The 18827-nt window shown below is 46.3% G+C and overlaps 2 protein-coding genes across 5 annotated transcripts in view; one reads left to right on the top strand and one right to left on the bottom strand.

The window, feature by feature from the left end:
- Positions 1–6522, top strand: part of LOC144730046 (SLIT-ROBO Rho GTPase-activating protein 1-like) — an 83847-nt gene extending 77325 nt beyond the window's left edge. The window contains exons 21-22 of the mRNA XM_078610551.1: positions 969–1401; positions 1857–6522. Of these exons, the coding sequence (XP_078466677.1) occupies positions 969–1401; positions 1857–2249 (826 nt within the window). The 3' untranslated portion in view covers positions 2250–6522. The remainder of the gene's footprint in view (positions 1–968; positions 1402–1856) is intronic.
- A 1460-nt stretch (positions 6523–7982) lies between these two features.
- KICS2 (KICSTOR subunit 2) lies at positions 7983–18821 on the bottom strand. 4 transcript variants are annotated; one of them, XM_078610558.1, is made up of 6 exons: positions 17913–18821; positions 15750–15788; positions 13667–13976; positions 11873–12146; positions 10550–10753; positions 7983–9603 (listed from the first exon to the last, which is right to left on the bottom strand). In XM_078610558.1, exons 1-6 carry the CDS (start codon positions 18139–18141, stop codon positions 9190–9192), a joined length of 1470 nt encoding a protein of 489 aa, XP_078466684.1. In that variant the 5' UTR covers positions 18142–18821; the 3' UTR covers positions 7983–9189. The 4 variants fall into 4 exon arrangements, with proteins under 4 accessions (XP_078466684.1, XP_078466686.1, XP_078466685.1 ...); XM_078610560.1 differs by having other exon boundaries at positions 7983–9556; XM_078610559.1 differs by lacking the exon at positions 15750–15788.
- Positions 18822–18827: the final 6 nt, after the last annotated feature.

The following is an 18827-nucleotide window of genomic DNA, read 5'->3' as shown; positions in this document are numbered from 1 at the left end:
GCACAACACACAGGCACATACATCTGCACATCTTAATCACTATGTGCAACACAAATAAGCATGAACACCAGATACTCAACATACACCAGAGCCCCAGCATCAGTTGCCTATTACCAGTAAGTACTCTTAATGTGGCTTCATGGTGCTGCTGTGATGTAATGGTTAGCACTTTTATTTAGCAATCTAGAATTTGTGGGAGATCAAACAATGGTGCAATTATAATTTTTTACCCTTTTATCTGGCAACAAAACCGACTCCTTTTTTTACAAGGAGTCATGTTTGCATAGACCACAATACCTGCAGTCATAATGCAAACAAAAAACATAACTCTGATAATGTTTGCACTGTCCTTGAAGTTGATTGGTCCACACCCGAGACAGCTTTCCTTAGAGCCTAGTCTCACATGGTGTTGAACCAGATGACGCCAAAAGGCGCACAACTCAAAGACAATGCACCATCAGAGTATGAGAGCTCGGGGTAAGCATTTACACCATTGGAACCTCATTTGCCAGTAGCAAAATGATAAACTAAAATTACCCTTTTATCTGGCAACAAAGATAAAAGGGTAAAAACCTAATTATCATATTTTGCTACTGGCAAATGAGGTTCCAATGGTGGAATGGTGCAATTCTCTTAAATCCCTCCCACTTATGTCCACCTGGCAGTATCTTATGTTATCTAGAGTTGTATAGCACCTTGATCCAGCCGCTTTACAACAATTATAGAGATGCTACATTCAGTGAAAAGTGGGTTCACCACAGGCAATCGGCAGGTTGCAGGTGGTGGGTTAAAATGTGGGTATTCCCCAGGTTTTCCAACATGTCTGGCCACTGTCTAAGAGTAGACCCAAATACCTTCCGAGAGCAGTCTCTCTAGGGCTGCCTCTAGTAGAGGCCCTTCTTCCAGCAGTAGCGCGGTCAAGAAATTACAGGGCTGCACCTTTACCTTCCGTACGCTACTTTCTGCAGGCATCGGTTGCGCGCGGAGGGCGCGGCGCTGAACATGCGCGACCCGGCCCGGCGTAGCAGCGACGGCCGCAGCCCCGTGCGTGGCCCTCCCCCTCCGTCCACGGACGCCATCCCGTCACGGCCGCCCTCCTCCGCGGCGAGCCCTCACCACCACCCCTCGCACCTGCCCCACCACCAGCACCACCTGCAGCAGCCGAGGGTGGGCAGCGTGCGGGCGGCTGTGGCGGCGGCCACGCAGGCGCAAGGCAGCCCGGAGCGGAGGAGGTTGGGCAGCACGGGTAGCGGTGGTGGTGGCGGCGGCGGCGGCAGTGGCGTTGTGGGTGGCGGATTCCCGCAGAGATTGGCCGCGCCGCCCGAAAGCCCCACAGGGCGAAGTTCAACGTCATCGAGTCGACACAGCAGCCTCGACGAGCCCAAGATCACTCACGCCGAGGTGAGATATGCCGGCAGCGTGCTGTTGCTCAGTCGGCGGTGACTACAGTAGAAACTCGCAACACCTGCCCAGGTCCATTGCCCAGGTGACCAACACGTGCTGTTGACTGACCCGTCCTGATTATTTGACCAGTTTGGGTAACAGTTATACATTGGGGGAATTGAGCGAAATGCTAGGAAATGTAACGCAGTGTGTTTAGTGTATTATTTCTGACCTTTATAAATTGTCGCCATTATTAAACTTGCAACTATAATTTCCTACATTTACTATTTATTGAATTTGTTTTCCAAAACTTGAGAAGCCAATATCACTCGATCCTTAGTTTACCTGGTGAAAGGCAGTTCTTAAGTAGAACTTGATGTGACGTGGATTAAGCTTCAGTCATTGGTGGCACAGCGTTATCGGGTGTTAACCGCACCCCCCACAATGTTTGCTTTCCGTTTCCTGTGCCGCAGGAGATGGACGACTCTGTGAACTCGGCGCTCAGCGACCTCCGTGAGCTGCAGAGGCAGAGCTCGGCACGGCACACGCCAGATGTGGTACTGGACACGCTGGATACTCTTAAACCACCGTCAGGTCCCGCGGCACCCATCCCTGGCAGCCCCTCGCACCGCCTCGGCGTTCCCGCAGCCCCGCCGGGGCCATCCGTACGCCGCAGCGCTAGCAGCGCCAGCGAGATCATGACCACCTTCCGCCCGCTCCTGGAAGCAAAACTGAGCTCGCAGTTGAAGTCTCAACAGCAGCAACAGCAGCAGCAGCTGGGAGCAAGGCCGAGGCAGGGAGGCGGGGCTGCAGGGCAGCCAAGGCCAGCAGCGCCTGGCACGCCTGACAAGTCGTGCACTATGTGAGGCGCGCCGATTGTCTCATGCCCGCCTCTAATCGGTGCATCGGTACGTGCAGCCGCCGCCGGCGGATAGCCATGGAGTTGTCGGCGCATCATGTACTATTGTAACAACGTGCCGTGTTGTTGATATAGGTGCCGCTCACCACCGGTGAAAAGCACATTGTTCCTTCCTGTACGGCTTCACTTGATGCGTCCTCCGTTTCCTGTCATTGTCAACGCCTCCTCCTGCCTTTTCCGTAGTCGTAAATCCCAGTGTATTCCTTTCAGTCAGTCCTTAAAAACCGCACCCATGGGACCATATTATACTAAATCAAGGTGAACTATAATATTACGAATATTCTATTTAGTTTTGAGTGAAATATCCCACTGGAACATAAAATTACAATCCACCAATTTGGATGTACATTCGAGGATTAAATGAGCACAATATTATTCATGCATAACATTGCCAAAATACCCGTACTACATGGTTGCATCTGGTTGCCAATTCTGCTAAAGGGTCTGCATTGAGCCACACGTTGTCACATGTGGATTGCGCACGTATGGACCCCGCTTCAGCTTGCAATCTCGCTCCACGTAATGTGGCCCTAATAGATCACACATTGAGAGACTCGCGACAAAAGACGGACACACATTGTGAGCTGTTTTCCAGAGTCCGAGTTTTTGTTTTGCAAGATCCTTAGTGAAGTTGTGTGCTTTCGTTTAATAGCTTTGCAAAATCACACGGGAATTTCCTATTCTCTTGCGATAAGAACCGACAAGTTGTTAAGCACTTGATGGATATGACCCTTGTCGTCCACAGAGAGATTGGGTTGCTCTTTAAAGCTTTTGTCTACCTTTTCACACTTGTGCTTGTTGGTTTTCCGTCTACCTGGCTTGTATGTGGAGCTTAAAATACTCGTAATGCAGTATTTCTTAGACATTTTAAATGTTTACAGAACGGAATATTTACCTATAAAAGACATTGCATTGTTTGCTAGAATTATCCTATCGTCACTTATGAAAAACGTTATTGTGACCATCATAGATGTATTTAAATGTTCATTCTCTTAATGTTTATGTATAGCAGTAAATAGTATCAAACACCTGACTTAAGAATAAATAATAATATCCAGGTGAAGGCTTCTCCACTTAACCTACCATCTTGAAAACAATCTTAAAAGAAAACCATTCACATCCTGCACGTTTACATTTCGAGAATCGAGACAAATGTACCGACAATATTGTTGTGGAAAAATTAAATGCACTTAATAATCCACTCCGTTTAAACCTGCCTTGTGCGACAGTACTCTTGTTCGATTATAACCAGTTTTTTGTATTTAATTAACATTTAATAAACACATTTCGTGGTAGAAATAAGCATTGTCAATTATTAAGGTGATTGGGTTGTGGGGGGGGGGTAAATACCAGTTATTTTATTATTTAAAGACATTTTCATTATGGAGGTTGCCACATCAAAAACAAATGTTCATTATAATAATAGTTCTTTATTTAGTCAGTACATTCTCAAGACTTGGATTTCAGAAGGTCCTTGCTTTGGCACGTTTGACCAAGCTAAAGATTGACGTGGTTGTTCGTCTGCATATAGCCAAGCGTGCCGTCGGAAGGTGTGGGGCGGACCTGCAGCTGGACTGCAATATCAGATGTCTGCGTTTTCCTGACAAGAGCTGTAACCTCGAGCAATTCCAGTTGGGCGAGTGGCTCGGCTTGCAATTGCATCGGTTGACCACGGAAAACACCACTAGGCTCACTGATACGTCACAGCCATGTAGAAACATCACAGCCTGAGCCTGTCTGTTGAAGTTAATGGCGTTTGTACTGTATAGTGTATCGCACACTTTGTTGAAACGTTGTTTAAACTGAGCGATTTACCAGTTTTAGTACCATTAGGACACAGCGGTTGTGTTCAGCCACAGAAATGCTATTTTGTTTTGAATATAATTTGTTAATTTTTTCTTGCATGTTTGTATTGTTTATCAGAATATGGAGGGTGCAAACTCTGTACGTTTGTATTGAATCGTTAATTTCAAACTTTCTGTAAGTTACAAATGTGCTTTTGTGCGAGAGCATTTGGAAAGCCGACACATTGCCAACTTGTTTCGTTACCCTATGCTATTATTGACTACTGGCCTCTATCAAACGCTGTAAGATTCCATCGCACGTGCCTACACCTTACACTTTATGCAGCGAGGCTATGGAATTATAGCGTGATGGTGTACATTTTCGAATCGTACTAACGTACCGCACTGCCTATTCTAACGTTGACATGAAATGATGGATAGGTTAAACTACTGATTGTTTACTGCAGTATCAAGTCCAGTGCTATCTCCACCGTTGAGCCCAACTTGTTGACTTTAAAACCCTCACTATTTACGTAGTTAATGCTAGTACTTTCTACCAAAGCTCCACATAATAAATTATCGTAATCTATATTTGTGGGGGGGTTTTGGCGAATGCGTTTCACCTGCTTCTCCATCATTTTGACGTACAAAACAATGGACACACGGCGTGCCCGCAAATGCGGTTGTGCGTGTTGAAGTCTTAAAGAGTATCATTATTACTGGAGCTCAAGCTTCAAGCCATTCCCACCGCAATGCGTGTCGCCAACAGAGTGCGGGAGCCGTAGTCAGCGAAAGCACCAGGGCATTGCCCCCGTGGGTCCGTGGCTCGCTGGGACAAGCGGTGAGCCACAGATGTTTCATCCTATGCACAGAGATGTAAAATTAATTTTCGCGACAGGGGGTGGAGTGTGTGTGGGGGGGGGTATTTATGAACCTCTGCGGCGGAAGTTGCTCTTCCGACACCACTCGCCTTTGAGCACTGAGACTGTCGATGCTAAATGTTGGCACAATGGGACCAGAAATAGTCGATTGTTCGTGCCAAGAGGAACAAGAAAAACAGAGGGACCATAGAAATGTACACCGGTTTTGCTTACCCTTTGTAAGGCAAATGATTCGAAGATTCTTAAGAATGTCGAATGTTAAATAATTCTAAATGTACCATATATCGTAACTGAAGCAATTTAATGGAGGTGTACCCATAGATATTCCGTTTGCATCACGATGTATTAAGTGCATATACTTCGGGCATTTGGTGTGTTACTATTGTATCAATGTAGCCAACAGTTTCGGTGCAACACGATCCTACTGTAGGAATTCTTGGTTAAATATTAAGCCCTCGTCTTGTCTGCAGGTGTTGTTCGCTGTGGGGAGGGGCCTGCAATGTGGCTGTGTGTATGGCACCTGCGTGAACTAGACTTGGTCAAGTGGAAGCCCACGTGTTCCTTGCAATTGAAATATCATTACCGATGTCTCGGGCTGAAGCAGAGGGGTCATTGAAAAAACATGCATTGCAGGGTGTAAAAACGTTTGCATCCAAGCTTGCATACAAAATGATTGCCCCGCATTGCCAGTGTGTACAGACATTATGGCATGTTAAATGTACCATTTCCACAGGCAGCCGATTTCATTGTAGGATTTTCGTCATGTATGCCTCTACCATGCCCTTTCCACTTTCACGGCTGAAAATGCACCCCCCCCCCCCCGCCCGAAATACCTGTTGTGGTGCTCGAGTGTGTGAAGAGTTGAACATGATCAACATCTGTAGCTGGAACATACGCCAACGTCTGACAAAGGGCACTGTTTTGTAAACCAATATGATGTACCCAAACACCCCACGATTCTTAGCCATGCGCTTTGTAAAAGCGTATGTGGTTGAATATAAGGTATAACCTGTATATATGTTTAGTTACACTTTGTTTACCTTTGGCTACGGTGAAAAGGCATGACTTCAGATGGTTTCTGTAAAGTATTATTTTCTTTGTTGGTCATCAAGAGTACGTGCAGTGCTTAAGATGTCACAAATCTGTGTTGAGTGTTACGTTCTAATGATTTTTTGCAGCTAGCCATTTAACCTGGGGGTTTTTTGTTCTGTTTTCTTTATTCATGGAGATGTCTGTTCATTATTAATGATAGCAGTCAATCACAGTAGCAGAAATGTCCTTTCCATTGTTAATAATGGATGCTGTGTTGGTGTTGCAAGTGCTGTGGTTGAGGTTTGGTAAATCGAGACGGGTGACGATTAGCAGAGTGACCAGCATTCCCTAATTAGACGTGCGATATAGCTAGCCAAATTGGCTTGCTATGTGTAATTATTTCTGCATGGGTGGGTTAGAAACTGTGTTTATGCACTGTCTGATACATACACTGAGTGCAAACATCACCAACACACACCTTTGCATCGTATGGCAACAGTGTAAATAAAATAATGCAATACTACTTGCTTTGTTTTCAATTTGCATTTCGTATGAAGCGAGTTGGATGCTGCTGTGGGTGTAATCGACAGCACACTGGAATTGATCCAAAGATTTATGGTTTAATCTACCCGGCATGGCAAGTTGAAACGATGGGTAAGGTTTGTAATCACCCACGCCCCGCTCCGTCCACCCAGGCGTATACTGGTCACGCCACTTGATCGGCAGGTTGTGCGTGGTGGGATAAAGTGTGGGTGCTCTCAGCTTCCAAGATGCCGGGCCAGCATGGCAAAGTAGGCCAAAACACCCTCTAGAGGGGCGCTAGTGCAGAGGCCATCTCTGCGAGCGATACATTGCAGGGCATCACCCTTTACCTGTAATTAATGCAGTTAATACATATCGGTTTCAAACTTCAATATTTGTATTTCAGCATACAATTCAAAGTGTGCAACAATGCAATGAGAAAACTCTTTTACAAGACCACCCATCGTCATTCAGTGCCTACAATCAAACTCACTTTTTATCTGCACAGTAGTGCAGAGCCTGGCTTGAGCCAAAAAAAATTCTAATTGTGAGCTTCCTTTCTTCATCTTCACAATTGGATGGGCCTGCCCTTATGCAAAGCATTGGATCTCATACCAACATGTGGTGCCTCAAGCCTTGGGAAGTTCACAATATTCCTCGTTGTAGCCAGAATATTCTGGGTCTTGCCCCCAGACATTTGACTGACCAGAAGAGAATGGCTAGAGCATCAGCCTGCTCCGAAATGGAGAGAAGGGTCCTGACACCCTGTCCCAACCTCCCCCCCCCCCCCCCCCAAGCACCAGCCACGAGATGGCTGTCTGGGTAACATCGCACACCTTAATCTGGCACTGAAGCATCGATAAAATGCTTGGCTGCTGCAGACGTAGCCTTCAGCAGGATGGTACTTTCTGCTGTTTTCCCAAATTTCTGGCAACCCGCTGGTTGCTACCAGGCCATAAAATAATGTAATTCTTCCACGAAAAAATATTTTTGTACGACCTTGGCAGCACCCACAGATACTTACCACCTCTCCATCTCAACAGCATGAAAATGTGTGGGGAAGTTTCCTCTGCACACACCGATAGTCCAGCATGCTGGGCACCTAACCTTAGTGGATAGGCTGGTTCTGTTCGACTACTGCTTGCCTTAAAGCATTCAGGTAGATACAAGGGAAGGTCTGTATATGTGTGTATAAGCATTGTTTGTCTTGCTACATTAGCTCAGTTGAACTGTCCACTGCAATAGGGATAGAAGGGAATGATTGGCCATCCTGAGCAAACTGGTTGAATATACTTGGCTTGGTTGAATATACTTGTTGGCAAAATCTGTAGGTACTACCAAATCCTAACAAAATCCATTGTTACGTAATATCTACATTATCCAAAATGGGTTGACCACGTACAATACTTGCGTGCACCTTAAAATGAACTGCATAGACATGAATGAGAGTGCATTCTAGAGTGCAAGAAACGCCACCGATATTTTATTAAGCACCACTTTTTGCATGTAGCTTTTATAGCTTTCACACGTACGTTTGAACGTCTTTGACGGTCTTTACAAATCCCGGGTTTGCTTTAATAGCCAACAATATTTGGGGCTGCTAAATCAAATTGCATCCGACTAAACACAAGCACCTTGCATGCACGCACACTTTGCTATAGTTGGTTCGCCATGTGATTTCCCTTAAGGCTGGACAGCATGCTCTGCTTTCCTCTCGGAAGTAATCAAATCAGCTGGTCTGATTAGAATGGCACAAGGCATGGAGTTGCCAGATTGGTCCGAGCTCAAGACTGACATTGGCTCTTACTTTGGTTGTCTTATCTTGTCCTTCCGCGCACCTTCGATTAACACGGTTGGCTATGGTGCGAGAGAAGTTCAACGCACACCCAACAATAACTTTGCAGATCGCCACGTGGAGACCATAAACCACATCAATTTACAGTTGTATGGCACTTTTCATTGCACGCTTCATCCCTCTGTGGCACATTCACATTGTTTTCGGTAAGTTTCTATTTGTGCAAGCTTCTTCAAGTGGGCACTACCAAGCTGTGACTTACTTTATAAGGGCACCCGTGCAAGTCCGGTTACTCGAACAACTTCATCGATGTATGGCAGTGAGCTGGATTGGAACATTACAGAACTATCTCGCATGGCACTGACGTGGGGAGGTCTTCATACAGTAGCGGTTAAACCATGGCTGAGAAGAATGATAATGATGATATGAACCCTTACATGAACACAGTCTTCCAAGGGAGCTTCCCTTGAAGGCACCGACCACTCAGTCTTCACCCTGCTTGGCTATCAACGTTGGTCTCGGTCAACCAACTTAGGTCGGGGCAGGCCCACCTTTTCCAGTGCAAGGGCCACCTTTCCCCAAATCCACGGCCAGATCATGACTTTGAATCTGGCTCGGCCACTTAGATGAGTCGAGCTCCTGTCAAAGAGGGTTCAGTCACAGCCGGCCTACACCTTCTACTGCAGCTTGAGGCTGGCGAGGAGGTCGGTCAGTCCTGACGCGGCTGTCTGGCTTGACCACCTGAACGTGAAATTGTAGGCGTTGCTCTGCATCTACATTGGCAATACGAAAGAAGAACTGGAGCTCTGTTAAAAGGTCAGCGTCGGGGTGGGAGGTGGTGGGCGTGGGGGCCACCTCTCCTCCACGCCTGGACTACCTACGCCTTGGAGCCCGGCTTGAGGCTGGCGAAGGGCTTGCTCTGCTTGAGCGCGGCGGCGGTCTCAAGCAGGAACGCGTGTACGCCGGAGTCCTTCTCGCTCCGGCGGCTCTCGTAGACGACGGCGATGGTGAAGCGCGGCTCGGGACGCGCCAGGTAGTAGGTGCTCTGCGCCTTCTCGTCGTAGGCGTGCACCACGCGCTCCGCGCACGCCAGCTCGGAGGAGCGCTCGGCCAGCACCATGGACAGCGCCGACCAGTGCATGGCCGTGCGCTCGCTGGGCAGCGACAGCACCGGCACGAAGCCCTCGGCCGGAACCTTGAGCCCCTCCGGGTACGACCCGGGGTAGTGGTAGCCGTGACCCTGCGCAGCACGTGGAGTCGGGCAGGTAAGGTGACGACGTAGCAAGTCTGCACGGGTGAATGTTTACACAGAGAAGCTTTGTCTCGTTTGTTTTTCTTACAGGATTACTAGTTTTGGGATATTTGTACCATTGCACAGAGGTCGCAAACGGGTTTTGATTCCTTACCCGTACCCGGCCGCACCGGGGTCGCAAACGGCTACCCGTACCCGGCCGGGTACGGGTAGCCGGGTATCGGGTAGGGTACGGGTATCGGGTACCTGATTGTGACCTCTGCCATTGCATGCTTTTTTATGCATGGGAGAATGTGCACCATGCACAACACTCATACGTTGATAGGTAAGTTTGGCAGATGCTTAAAACTATTAATGTACAGCTATTTGTTGGATGGTTTCTCACCCAAGTCGTCTTGGGAGTTAGTTGACCATACTTCACCAAGATGGATAATGGAGGTTGGTGAAGAAAGGGCATAGGACCAGTTGTACTATCACTGACCACTTGTGTTCACTGTGGAAATAGAACTCGGGTTGCTAGGTTCAGAGCACAGAGCACTTAAACACTGCACCAACACTCTACCCTAAGACAGCTATAAGCCTGTCTGAAACTAACTTTTATCACAACAGTCCATTTGCCAGTACCAAGTACGACGCTATAGCCAATAGTTTTTTCTTGCTGTGCTCCTCACATTTACAATACCTGATTCATACGTGACAGCTGATTTAGGTTGGGCAGAACAGCAAGGCCCCTGATATTGAGATCACTCGTAAAATAATTCAGCCAGCGTGAACTCATAATCCTTCTTGGATAAAAAATGTAAATAAGGAGTCATCTGATGGGCTCCAATTGGCGGTAACTAGGCAGTAGTTGTTCAATAGATGGGCTACAAATTGGTGCTACTCCCACCACGAACTCAACGACAACTAGAGAGCTGAGAATTGTCGCCCCCTTTGACACAAATCATGGTCGTGAAACGACGATCGTGAAACCACAATCACCTTGAAGCTGTCCTCCAGGCCGCGCGTGTCAAAGATGAGAGACACGTTGGCAGCATCCGTCTTCTTGATGAAGCTCGACACTTTGCCAAAGAAGTCGGGGCTTGTTTTCGCCGTGAGCGACTTCATCTCGCCGCCCGCTTGCCGACTCAGCGCTTCGTGGAAGTAGAAACTGAACTTCGCCAGCAGGAACGTCTTGTACTTCACCTGTGCGGCGGTGAAAAAAATATATAGAACGTATACGCTGGCATAAATGTTTTTTTCCACGATCATTTCACCGAGTCTCAAGACGCTTATTTAACAAAAAGGGTCCCAAGGTGTGTTTGGCTTATCCGACTAATTATAAACCACTGGATAATTTATATCAGCATATGAGGAGCGGGCGTAACGCTTAAATGGGTTCACAAATTCACTTGATGCTCGTACCGTCTCCTCGAGACCTTGTCATCTAGCAGGTTTGTAAATTTAAAAACAAATCTGAGCCACCATCCCTCGACTCCAACTCCCTGACCTGTGAGCATTCACCAGCACAACCAGATATTGCCCGCTTTAGTCTGGGTGGACCTGCAGGGCAAGTGCTGTTTGCAAGTATTGACAAGATGCCGAAACCTGCCCTTCTTGAAGGGTGGTTACTGGATCACACGAATATAATTGCTTTCTACTCCTAACATGCTGGGCAGCAAGTGGGTGTTTGCAGTAGGAAGCATAGCGGACATTTGTATGACTTTTTTCATAATACCCAGACATGCATGATTTGTGAGCATTGACAGGACAAAGCACAAGACAAGGGATTATGGCCAGTGGTCCAGACTACCGTAAGAGTGGAATCCAGAGGAGGGAACGTGCCCCAGAGAACTTCCACTGTGGAGATGCAGCGATAAAAATCAGCTCGCGTGCAGGTGCTGGATGTATTGGTATATCACGGGACTTTGAGATATGGTGGCATCTTGGGGAGACCTTCATCCAGAAACAAATTGATCATGGCTGAAAATAACGATGACGAAGGAAAATAGCCAAATCTCCCAATGCAGCGAGGCTTTCTAATTTAATTTGTTGTCCTTCCCCCGCACCTCCACTTAGCACGGTTGGCTACGCACGGTGCGAAAGAAGTACAACATACATCAGAATCAGAATAATTATACTGGAGGAATCTGATAATCTACAAAGCTCTTTTTTACACATGTCCAGTGGGGGCATGTCAGAACGTCACAACAAATAATACGAAAACACGATGGGAGTGCAAGGTAAACGAATCACTTAACAAATATATACGTACGTAACCAAGAACAACACACTCTTACGAGGCCACCCCGAGAGAACACGCACCATCCACTGGTGCAGGTGTGGCGTGGGAGCAACGCGCTGGGCAGTGCCGCCGAACAGCGGCTTGCGCTGCGGCGGCGCCGCGGCACCATCGCGCGCTCGCTCCGAGCCGCGGGACGCCCACGCCGCCAGCTTGGCGTGAGCCGCGTGCAGCTCCAGCAGCGCCGGCAGGAAGAGCCACGAGGAGACGTCGCGCTGGGCACGCAGCAGGTGACCCAGCGCCTCCGTCTCGTGCTGGAAGCTGCTGCTCAAGGCGCTGAGCACCGGGTGGTGAACCCTGAGCGCGCAGTCAACGGCCGATGGCAGTTAGGTCACTTTTGGAGGAAACAAACAACTACGGGCGCCACTCGCCGCTGAGCGTCGGCGCCGCCTTAAACCTTTCCCGTTCCAATGATGTACGTGAACGTCATCGGAAACGTGTACGTCAATGGTACGTATACGTAAAAAAAAACTAAGAAAAAAGTTACATTTTGACTTAAAACTTTCGTGACTACAGGAATTCATATTCTTTGGTTCTTTCGGTAGAGTCACGTAGATAGAAAAATACTAATAAATTAAGTGAAAAAAATTATAAACATAAAAAAAATACTAATGTAGACTTTTGCCTGGTTCTTAATCAGAGTGAGTGTACTGGCAGTCTATAATGTAGACTGTAGCCTGGTTCTTAAGCTGGTGAGCATACTGGCAGTCTATGATGTAGACTGTAGCCTGGTTCTAAACCTGAGTGAGCATACTGGCAGTCTATAATGTAGACTTATTCTTGGTTCTTTCAGCAATTTAAATATAATACAAATATATATATAAATAAAAACAAAAACCACGATTTTTCGATCCCAACACAAGCGGTCGTCACCAGGAATAGGGATGAGTACAATGTCTATAAAAACAACAGCGCTACGCCTCTCTACATCAACAATTCCGCTAACTGCTTGCGTGTTCCGAGATTGAGCGGTGAACGGTACACACCCTGCAACTTGCAGACGTCTCCGAACAGGAAGGGGTTAGGACCAGCATGGCACACAGCAAAGTAGTATGCCCAGGAGCAGCACTGGCTACCTGTGTCTCCGTAGCACTTGTATTCAACACGCATAATATAAACACAAACTATGCCTGAACATACCATAGGCTGTTCCTCTGACAATAACTAATTCACAACTTTTTAGCGACATCCTCAAAGAACATTACGATTCAAAAGTGTATGCTGTATGGTGATGTGACTTTTGCCCAACAGAGTATGTGCTCATGTCATAAAAACGTAATTTCCATTCTTTGAAATGGGAAGTATTTCTATAATCCATACTTTCTTCTTTGGAACACTTTTCCGTCTAGACTTTTTGTATCTATCTCCCCACAAATGCCTGCCATCCAGCTCATCTGACAACTGTCAACAAAATCCAAAGTAATCTTTTCTTGCGAGTGGGCAGAAAATACAATTATCTGAACAATGAGGTTGTTTAGGTTGGCAAGTGTTTTTCCTGGACACCCCCTGAACAGACTGTTCCATCTCATTCATACCGTGTTCAACCACCATGATACTGACATGTATCCAAAACCCTTCTCTTGCGACCTCAATCCTTGCACTGCAACATGTGGAATTCTCTCCTAACGTCTTTTTTCCATAAACTCTTCTGACTTTGTTCAATTCAAGACACGTATGGTATATTAACTCCCATGCATTACACCTTCAACAGTGCCGTTTTACTGCTGGCCAACTACCATTTTGAGTCTTCATTCGACAACTGCGATTAAACATAACATGAGCGCGGGGGGGGGGGGGGTGTAAAGTGACCACGACACCTGGAGGAGAATTTCTGCGTGACGGCTCCAAGCGAGGCTAGCAGCTCGCCGGGCGTAGCGTGGCGTCCCAGGCTCAGACCGTGCAGCTTCTCATAGAGGTCGGCCATCTCCTGCCTCGATTGCACCAGGTGGCCCAGCTGCTCGGCCAGGTGACCCAGGATATCCTCCGAGTGCACGGCCGCATTGCCACCGCCGCTGCCACTGCCGGCAGCCGCCTGCGCGCCCGAGCCCGTGACGCGGCGCAGCTCGGAACACAAGGAGCCGTACATGCTGCGCAGTGTGTCCTTGCGCGAGAAGAAAGATTGTCCGCCTGTACATAGCGGTAGGCGGCACCGGCATCGAGAAGGTTGGTGCTAACCGGGATTAATTAAACACCACCGCCGGCTTCTTTGCGCAGGCCTGATCAGATTCGATGGACAAGGCTCGAGATGTTAGGGGTAATGCAAGAGGTTTAGTTGTGGAACGCTGGAAATCACAATGCGTGGCTGAAGGTAAAGGTAGTCTTCGACATGGATTAATTCAAATATTACTGATGAGGACATTGGGAAAGCAAAATTAAACAATTTTTACAATTGTATCGGTGTCTTCATTTTTAGTTTTTTTTTTTATACAAGTGGTGTTTAATTATCCTTCATGCAGATGGCAGGCATATGAACACAACGCTACACAGTAAGTTAAATGCAAAGATTATAATATTTCCAGTTCCCAAGGCTATGTACCATCACATGATTAGTAGCTCATGCTTTTGTTTGAAAACAATAATGCACCTATAATAATTGTTTGAAATGTAGGCTGAAAAGTTGCAGCATTGTGTTGCTCACCGCTAGAAAAGCCACCCAAAATGATAGCTCTGAAGAGCTTTGCGACTGAAGCTGAAAAGAGGAAAGGGGCTATATTAGCATTATCTAAGATGTCTTGAATTTTGTAAGAGTATCAAATAATTTTAAATAGTCGTTTCTGCAATTTAAGTAGGAATTGTCGCATTACCACAAAAGCCTCCACCTTGATTTTAGTTGTGCTTTCAAAACCTAGTTATTTTAAAGTGTTTTATCCTATTATCACTGAGATTATCTGACCAAACTGCCTAAACCAATCTCTTTCATGTAATAAGCAAAAATTCGAAACTATACTTAAGTTTGCTATTGCTCCGATCAATAATATAATAAAGCTGGCTCCACCTTTAGTCCCAATGGTGCATTTGTGATGCCAAGTGTTATTTTGTTTATATTGAACTGATGGTGATGTAATATAATTCTCCGTGATATCGTTTTTAATTAAAATATATAGTATATTAAATGCTTCAAAATGAGCCATATTAAAAATATGATCACTAATACCATGGTGGTTTTGTATAAAACATTTAGGCATTGTTGTTTACATTGCTGGAGTGAAGAAATTGAATTTGCTTATGTCCAACCCATTGCAAGCTATTAATAGCAATTCATTAGTAAAAAAAGGGGTGCGATCAATGGGCAGATCGCTCCAAAGCGCTTTTCTATTGAACGATCCGTTAGCCCAGAGCACATTGCAGCAGGAGCTAAATGTCTGATTCCCTGCCCTTCTGATCGTTAGGCAGGAGGGTCAAAAATCAGCCATTCGGAGGCACCGTACCTTCCTGCGCTGGAGAATTTGCAGAAGACAATGTGCGCGCACTCATTGTGGCCATAGCATGTGCATGACATCACTCGTCGTAGCAATGCTCTCAGCATCCCTAACGCACCGTTCAATAGAAGCTAAATTCCACCTTGTAGCGCCCACGACAGAGCGCTCTTCCCGTTGAGTGCACCCCAGGATGAATTAGACCGTCGCAAAAAGAGCCAGCCTGACTCTTACGAAGCTCAAGTGAATAATAAACAGAGAATGAGATATTCATCCAAATACGCTCAATATTTCAGCAGCAACTCTAGAAGGAAAGAAGAAAGTTGTGGCTGGCTCATTCCGCTCGGCCAGGGTGGAGTTTAATTCAAACTCCGGCAACGAACACCGAAAGTTGACACCAGCATAAGCAGTAGGTCAGTTTGAATCACAGTATCGGTATTTTACAGATACCGATATTCGTTTGTTTTCGGAATTGATCACTAACCTTCAAACCAGCGAAGAAGCAAAAAAGGGACATCTCCCTCTACACACCGTCACACAAGTCATCACACACAGGGTATTAACAGGGATACTACCACTACGGAGTAGAATATTAACCAATTAGTCTGGTTGTTAAGTTATAAAGTGAATTACAATTGCAGACCTTTTGTCAATCGACTGCTGAATGAGGGTCTCACCCACAACCTCGTGGGTCGTGGGGGACTATTTGATCATACTTCACCGCGCTGGTCGTTGCGGGCTGAAGGCGGGGAGCAGACATGGGATCTACGGACGAAATGTGCCTTACAAATGTAAATGAATATCCATAGCACATCGCAGCAATGGATTTTGCTGCATTTCTTGCTTCTCCACAGCACACAGGGTAGCCCTGCAGCCATCTGTTTTGGGCGTGATTGTTGCCCATCCAAGTCTTTGACACAGGCTCAACCCAGCTTAGCTCTGGTGAGATCGGCCGCATTCCAGTTCATTTGATCAGTAAAATAATACTCAGTCATTATTCTGTTTCTACTTGATTAAGGACGCATCTCCTTGCAGTTTAAACCATGTATTATAATAGTAAAAAGTAAAAAGTGGGCATGCAAGTTTTCAATCACGTTAACAATGATTAAGATGCGAAAGCAGGCGTGACTTATCATTGAAATCTGATTTGAGCAAATGCAGTATCTCCTTATGTTGGCCAATATAAACATTTTACTGTTGATGAATAACTGAAGCAGGTTTTAACTGCCAAAGCACATCCCATAAAGTGTAACGCCTGAAATATTTCAGAAGAGATTGCAAGGTCAGCATTCAACACAGCAAACACCTAAAACGCTTTTAACACACGTGCACAGCCATGCATTTCGCCCATATTAAAGGTCAGGGAAACTAAACTACTGATAATGCCGTCACCGCTACTGCTTATTTATTTATTTACACGCTTTTATTTAACTCACTCCGTCTGTTGTCGTATCCTTAAAAAAGATTGTAACTCAAATTTTACCCACTTCCCAATGTGCTATCGACTGCAAACTTGGTATACTTATGTCATATTGATGACAATACTATATTCTATCATATAAAAAAAAATATATATATTTTTAAACATTTTACACGCTTTTATTTAACTCACTGTCTGTTGTCGTATCCTCAAATCTTGTAACTCAATTTCAACCGTCTTCACAATGTCGTATCGACTACAAACTTGGTATAGGTATGTCATACTGATGACAATACTATATTCCATCATTAAAAATATATATTTTTTAAACAATCTAATTGTCCACGCTCAACTCACGTTGCCTGTAAATCACCACGGTCCCTCACGCTATGGCAAGCTGCGGGGCCACTTCCTGGAGTCGTGGAGTTTTGCCATTACGAGTAGAATACATTTCATTAAAGCGTGTTTTTTAAAAGTATTTTTAAATATTTTATTAGCTACTTATCCTGGCCCTACCATTACTGATACTGCCACTAAAGTACAGTACTTCAAATATGTAATTGACAAGAAAACCCATCATAACAGAAACGTTAATGCAGGCTGGAAACAAATAGAATTAACACCGCACACAGCTCTCAGCATTATCCAAACAGCTGATCTCTTTGTGTTGGTTGTTTAATCGACATGATGCCCACACATTCGGTCCTTCTGAGATTGTGGTCCGGATAGGCTGGGAGCTCTGTTACATGCAATTATGCACCAGATTATTTGGCAATTGGCAAGGTTTGTCACGTAAACAAAATATGCCAGCCAAACTCTTAGGTTTTTTCGGTAAAGTCACGTAGAGAGTCTTGAATAGCTCTCTTCACACGCTACAGTATATTTACTGGAGCAGTTACACCTGATGACGGAGGCTTGTGTTGCTTCCGAAACGTGATTTAATTTAGTTAAGTTATTTTCATTTATTATTACTTCATCATTATTATTATTTTACCTACGTGACTTTACCGAAAAAAAACCTAAAAGTATGAATCATTGCAGTCACGAAAGCTTCAAATCTAGAATTCATGCCAGCCAATTCGGTGTGTTGGAGAGTAAACCCACAACAACATTTACGTTTTCGCCGGTAATTACAACAACCAGCCTCATCAAGCGACACCCAGTCTTGTGGAGAAATCATCCTCGCGTTTCGATCTTAAAGTATTACTACTCCTGCTGCTGCTGCACCTGGCTTCTGACCCAGAAAGGTCATGGAGTGGTAGGCCCTCTCGGTTGCCGCAAGATGCGCCAGGGCCGACAGCAGGGACGCCCACGCCACACCACCGCCACCACCTCTGCTGCTGCTTTCCTTCTCCCTCTCGATGTAGTCCTTGGCACGGTCGCACGCGAAGCCTCCGACGTGAGAGAAAAACGCCTGCAGCACCTGCATCTCCGGCCCGTTCGACGTGTCCTCCATGACGACGCGTTCCTACTTGCAGGTTTCGTGGCCACGGATTCTTATAAGCACAAGACCCACCCCCTCCACCGTCCTTTCACGCGTCTATTGGTTCAGAACTCGACCCGTGATCCTCACTCAACTCACCCAGCCGACCCAAGCCCTGCCACGAAATGATTCTACTTAGGAATCCAATCACAACCCTGACCCGATTCGTGTACAGAGGAGCTCCGGCCCTGGCTGAACCGGGTCCCCGGTCTAAAGCCGATACCCCCAGCCGCTCTATCAACCCTAACCCTGGTTCTAACCCTAACCCTGACCCTTACTCTGACCCCAACTTTAATCCGATCTCTCTACCCCCCGATTCTAAACCCTCAACTTCGGAAACCGGTTTCAGACTCCGACCCCTACCCCACGTCGGCGGTCTCTCCCCCGCGGGCAAAGTCGCTCCGATCTCGGCACGCATTCTAGGAGAGCACCGATGCTCCAACCGAGGCCTGCGCTGCGGAGTATGAGTTCATAACATTCACGGGATTTTTGAGCTGCAACACATGCATCGGTGGTGAATACGGACAAGCTCGCACGATCGGCAATCTAATTTTGCCTGTGAATTGTTTAATTTTAATTTCGCAAATTAAACAAAAGTTGGAAGGCGCCCGGCCCGGTCGACACGCGCATTGCGCGTGACGCGGCGACCTTTGACCTCC

The sequence above is a fragment of the Lampetra planeri genome, chromosome 34 (genome assembly GCF_965212315.1).
Source record: "Lampetra planeri chromosome 34, kcLamPlan1.2.h2, whole genome shotgun sequence".
Lineage (NCBI taxonomy): Eukaryota > Metazoa > Chordata > Hyperoartia > Petromyzontiformes > Petromyzontidae > Lampetra > Lampetra planeri.
This window is presented reverse-complemented; position numbering and strand designations above follow the sequence as displayed.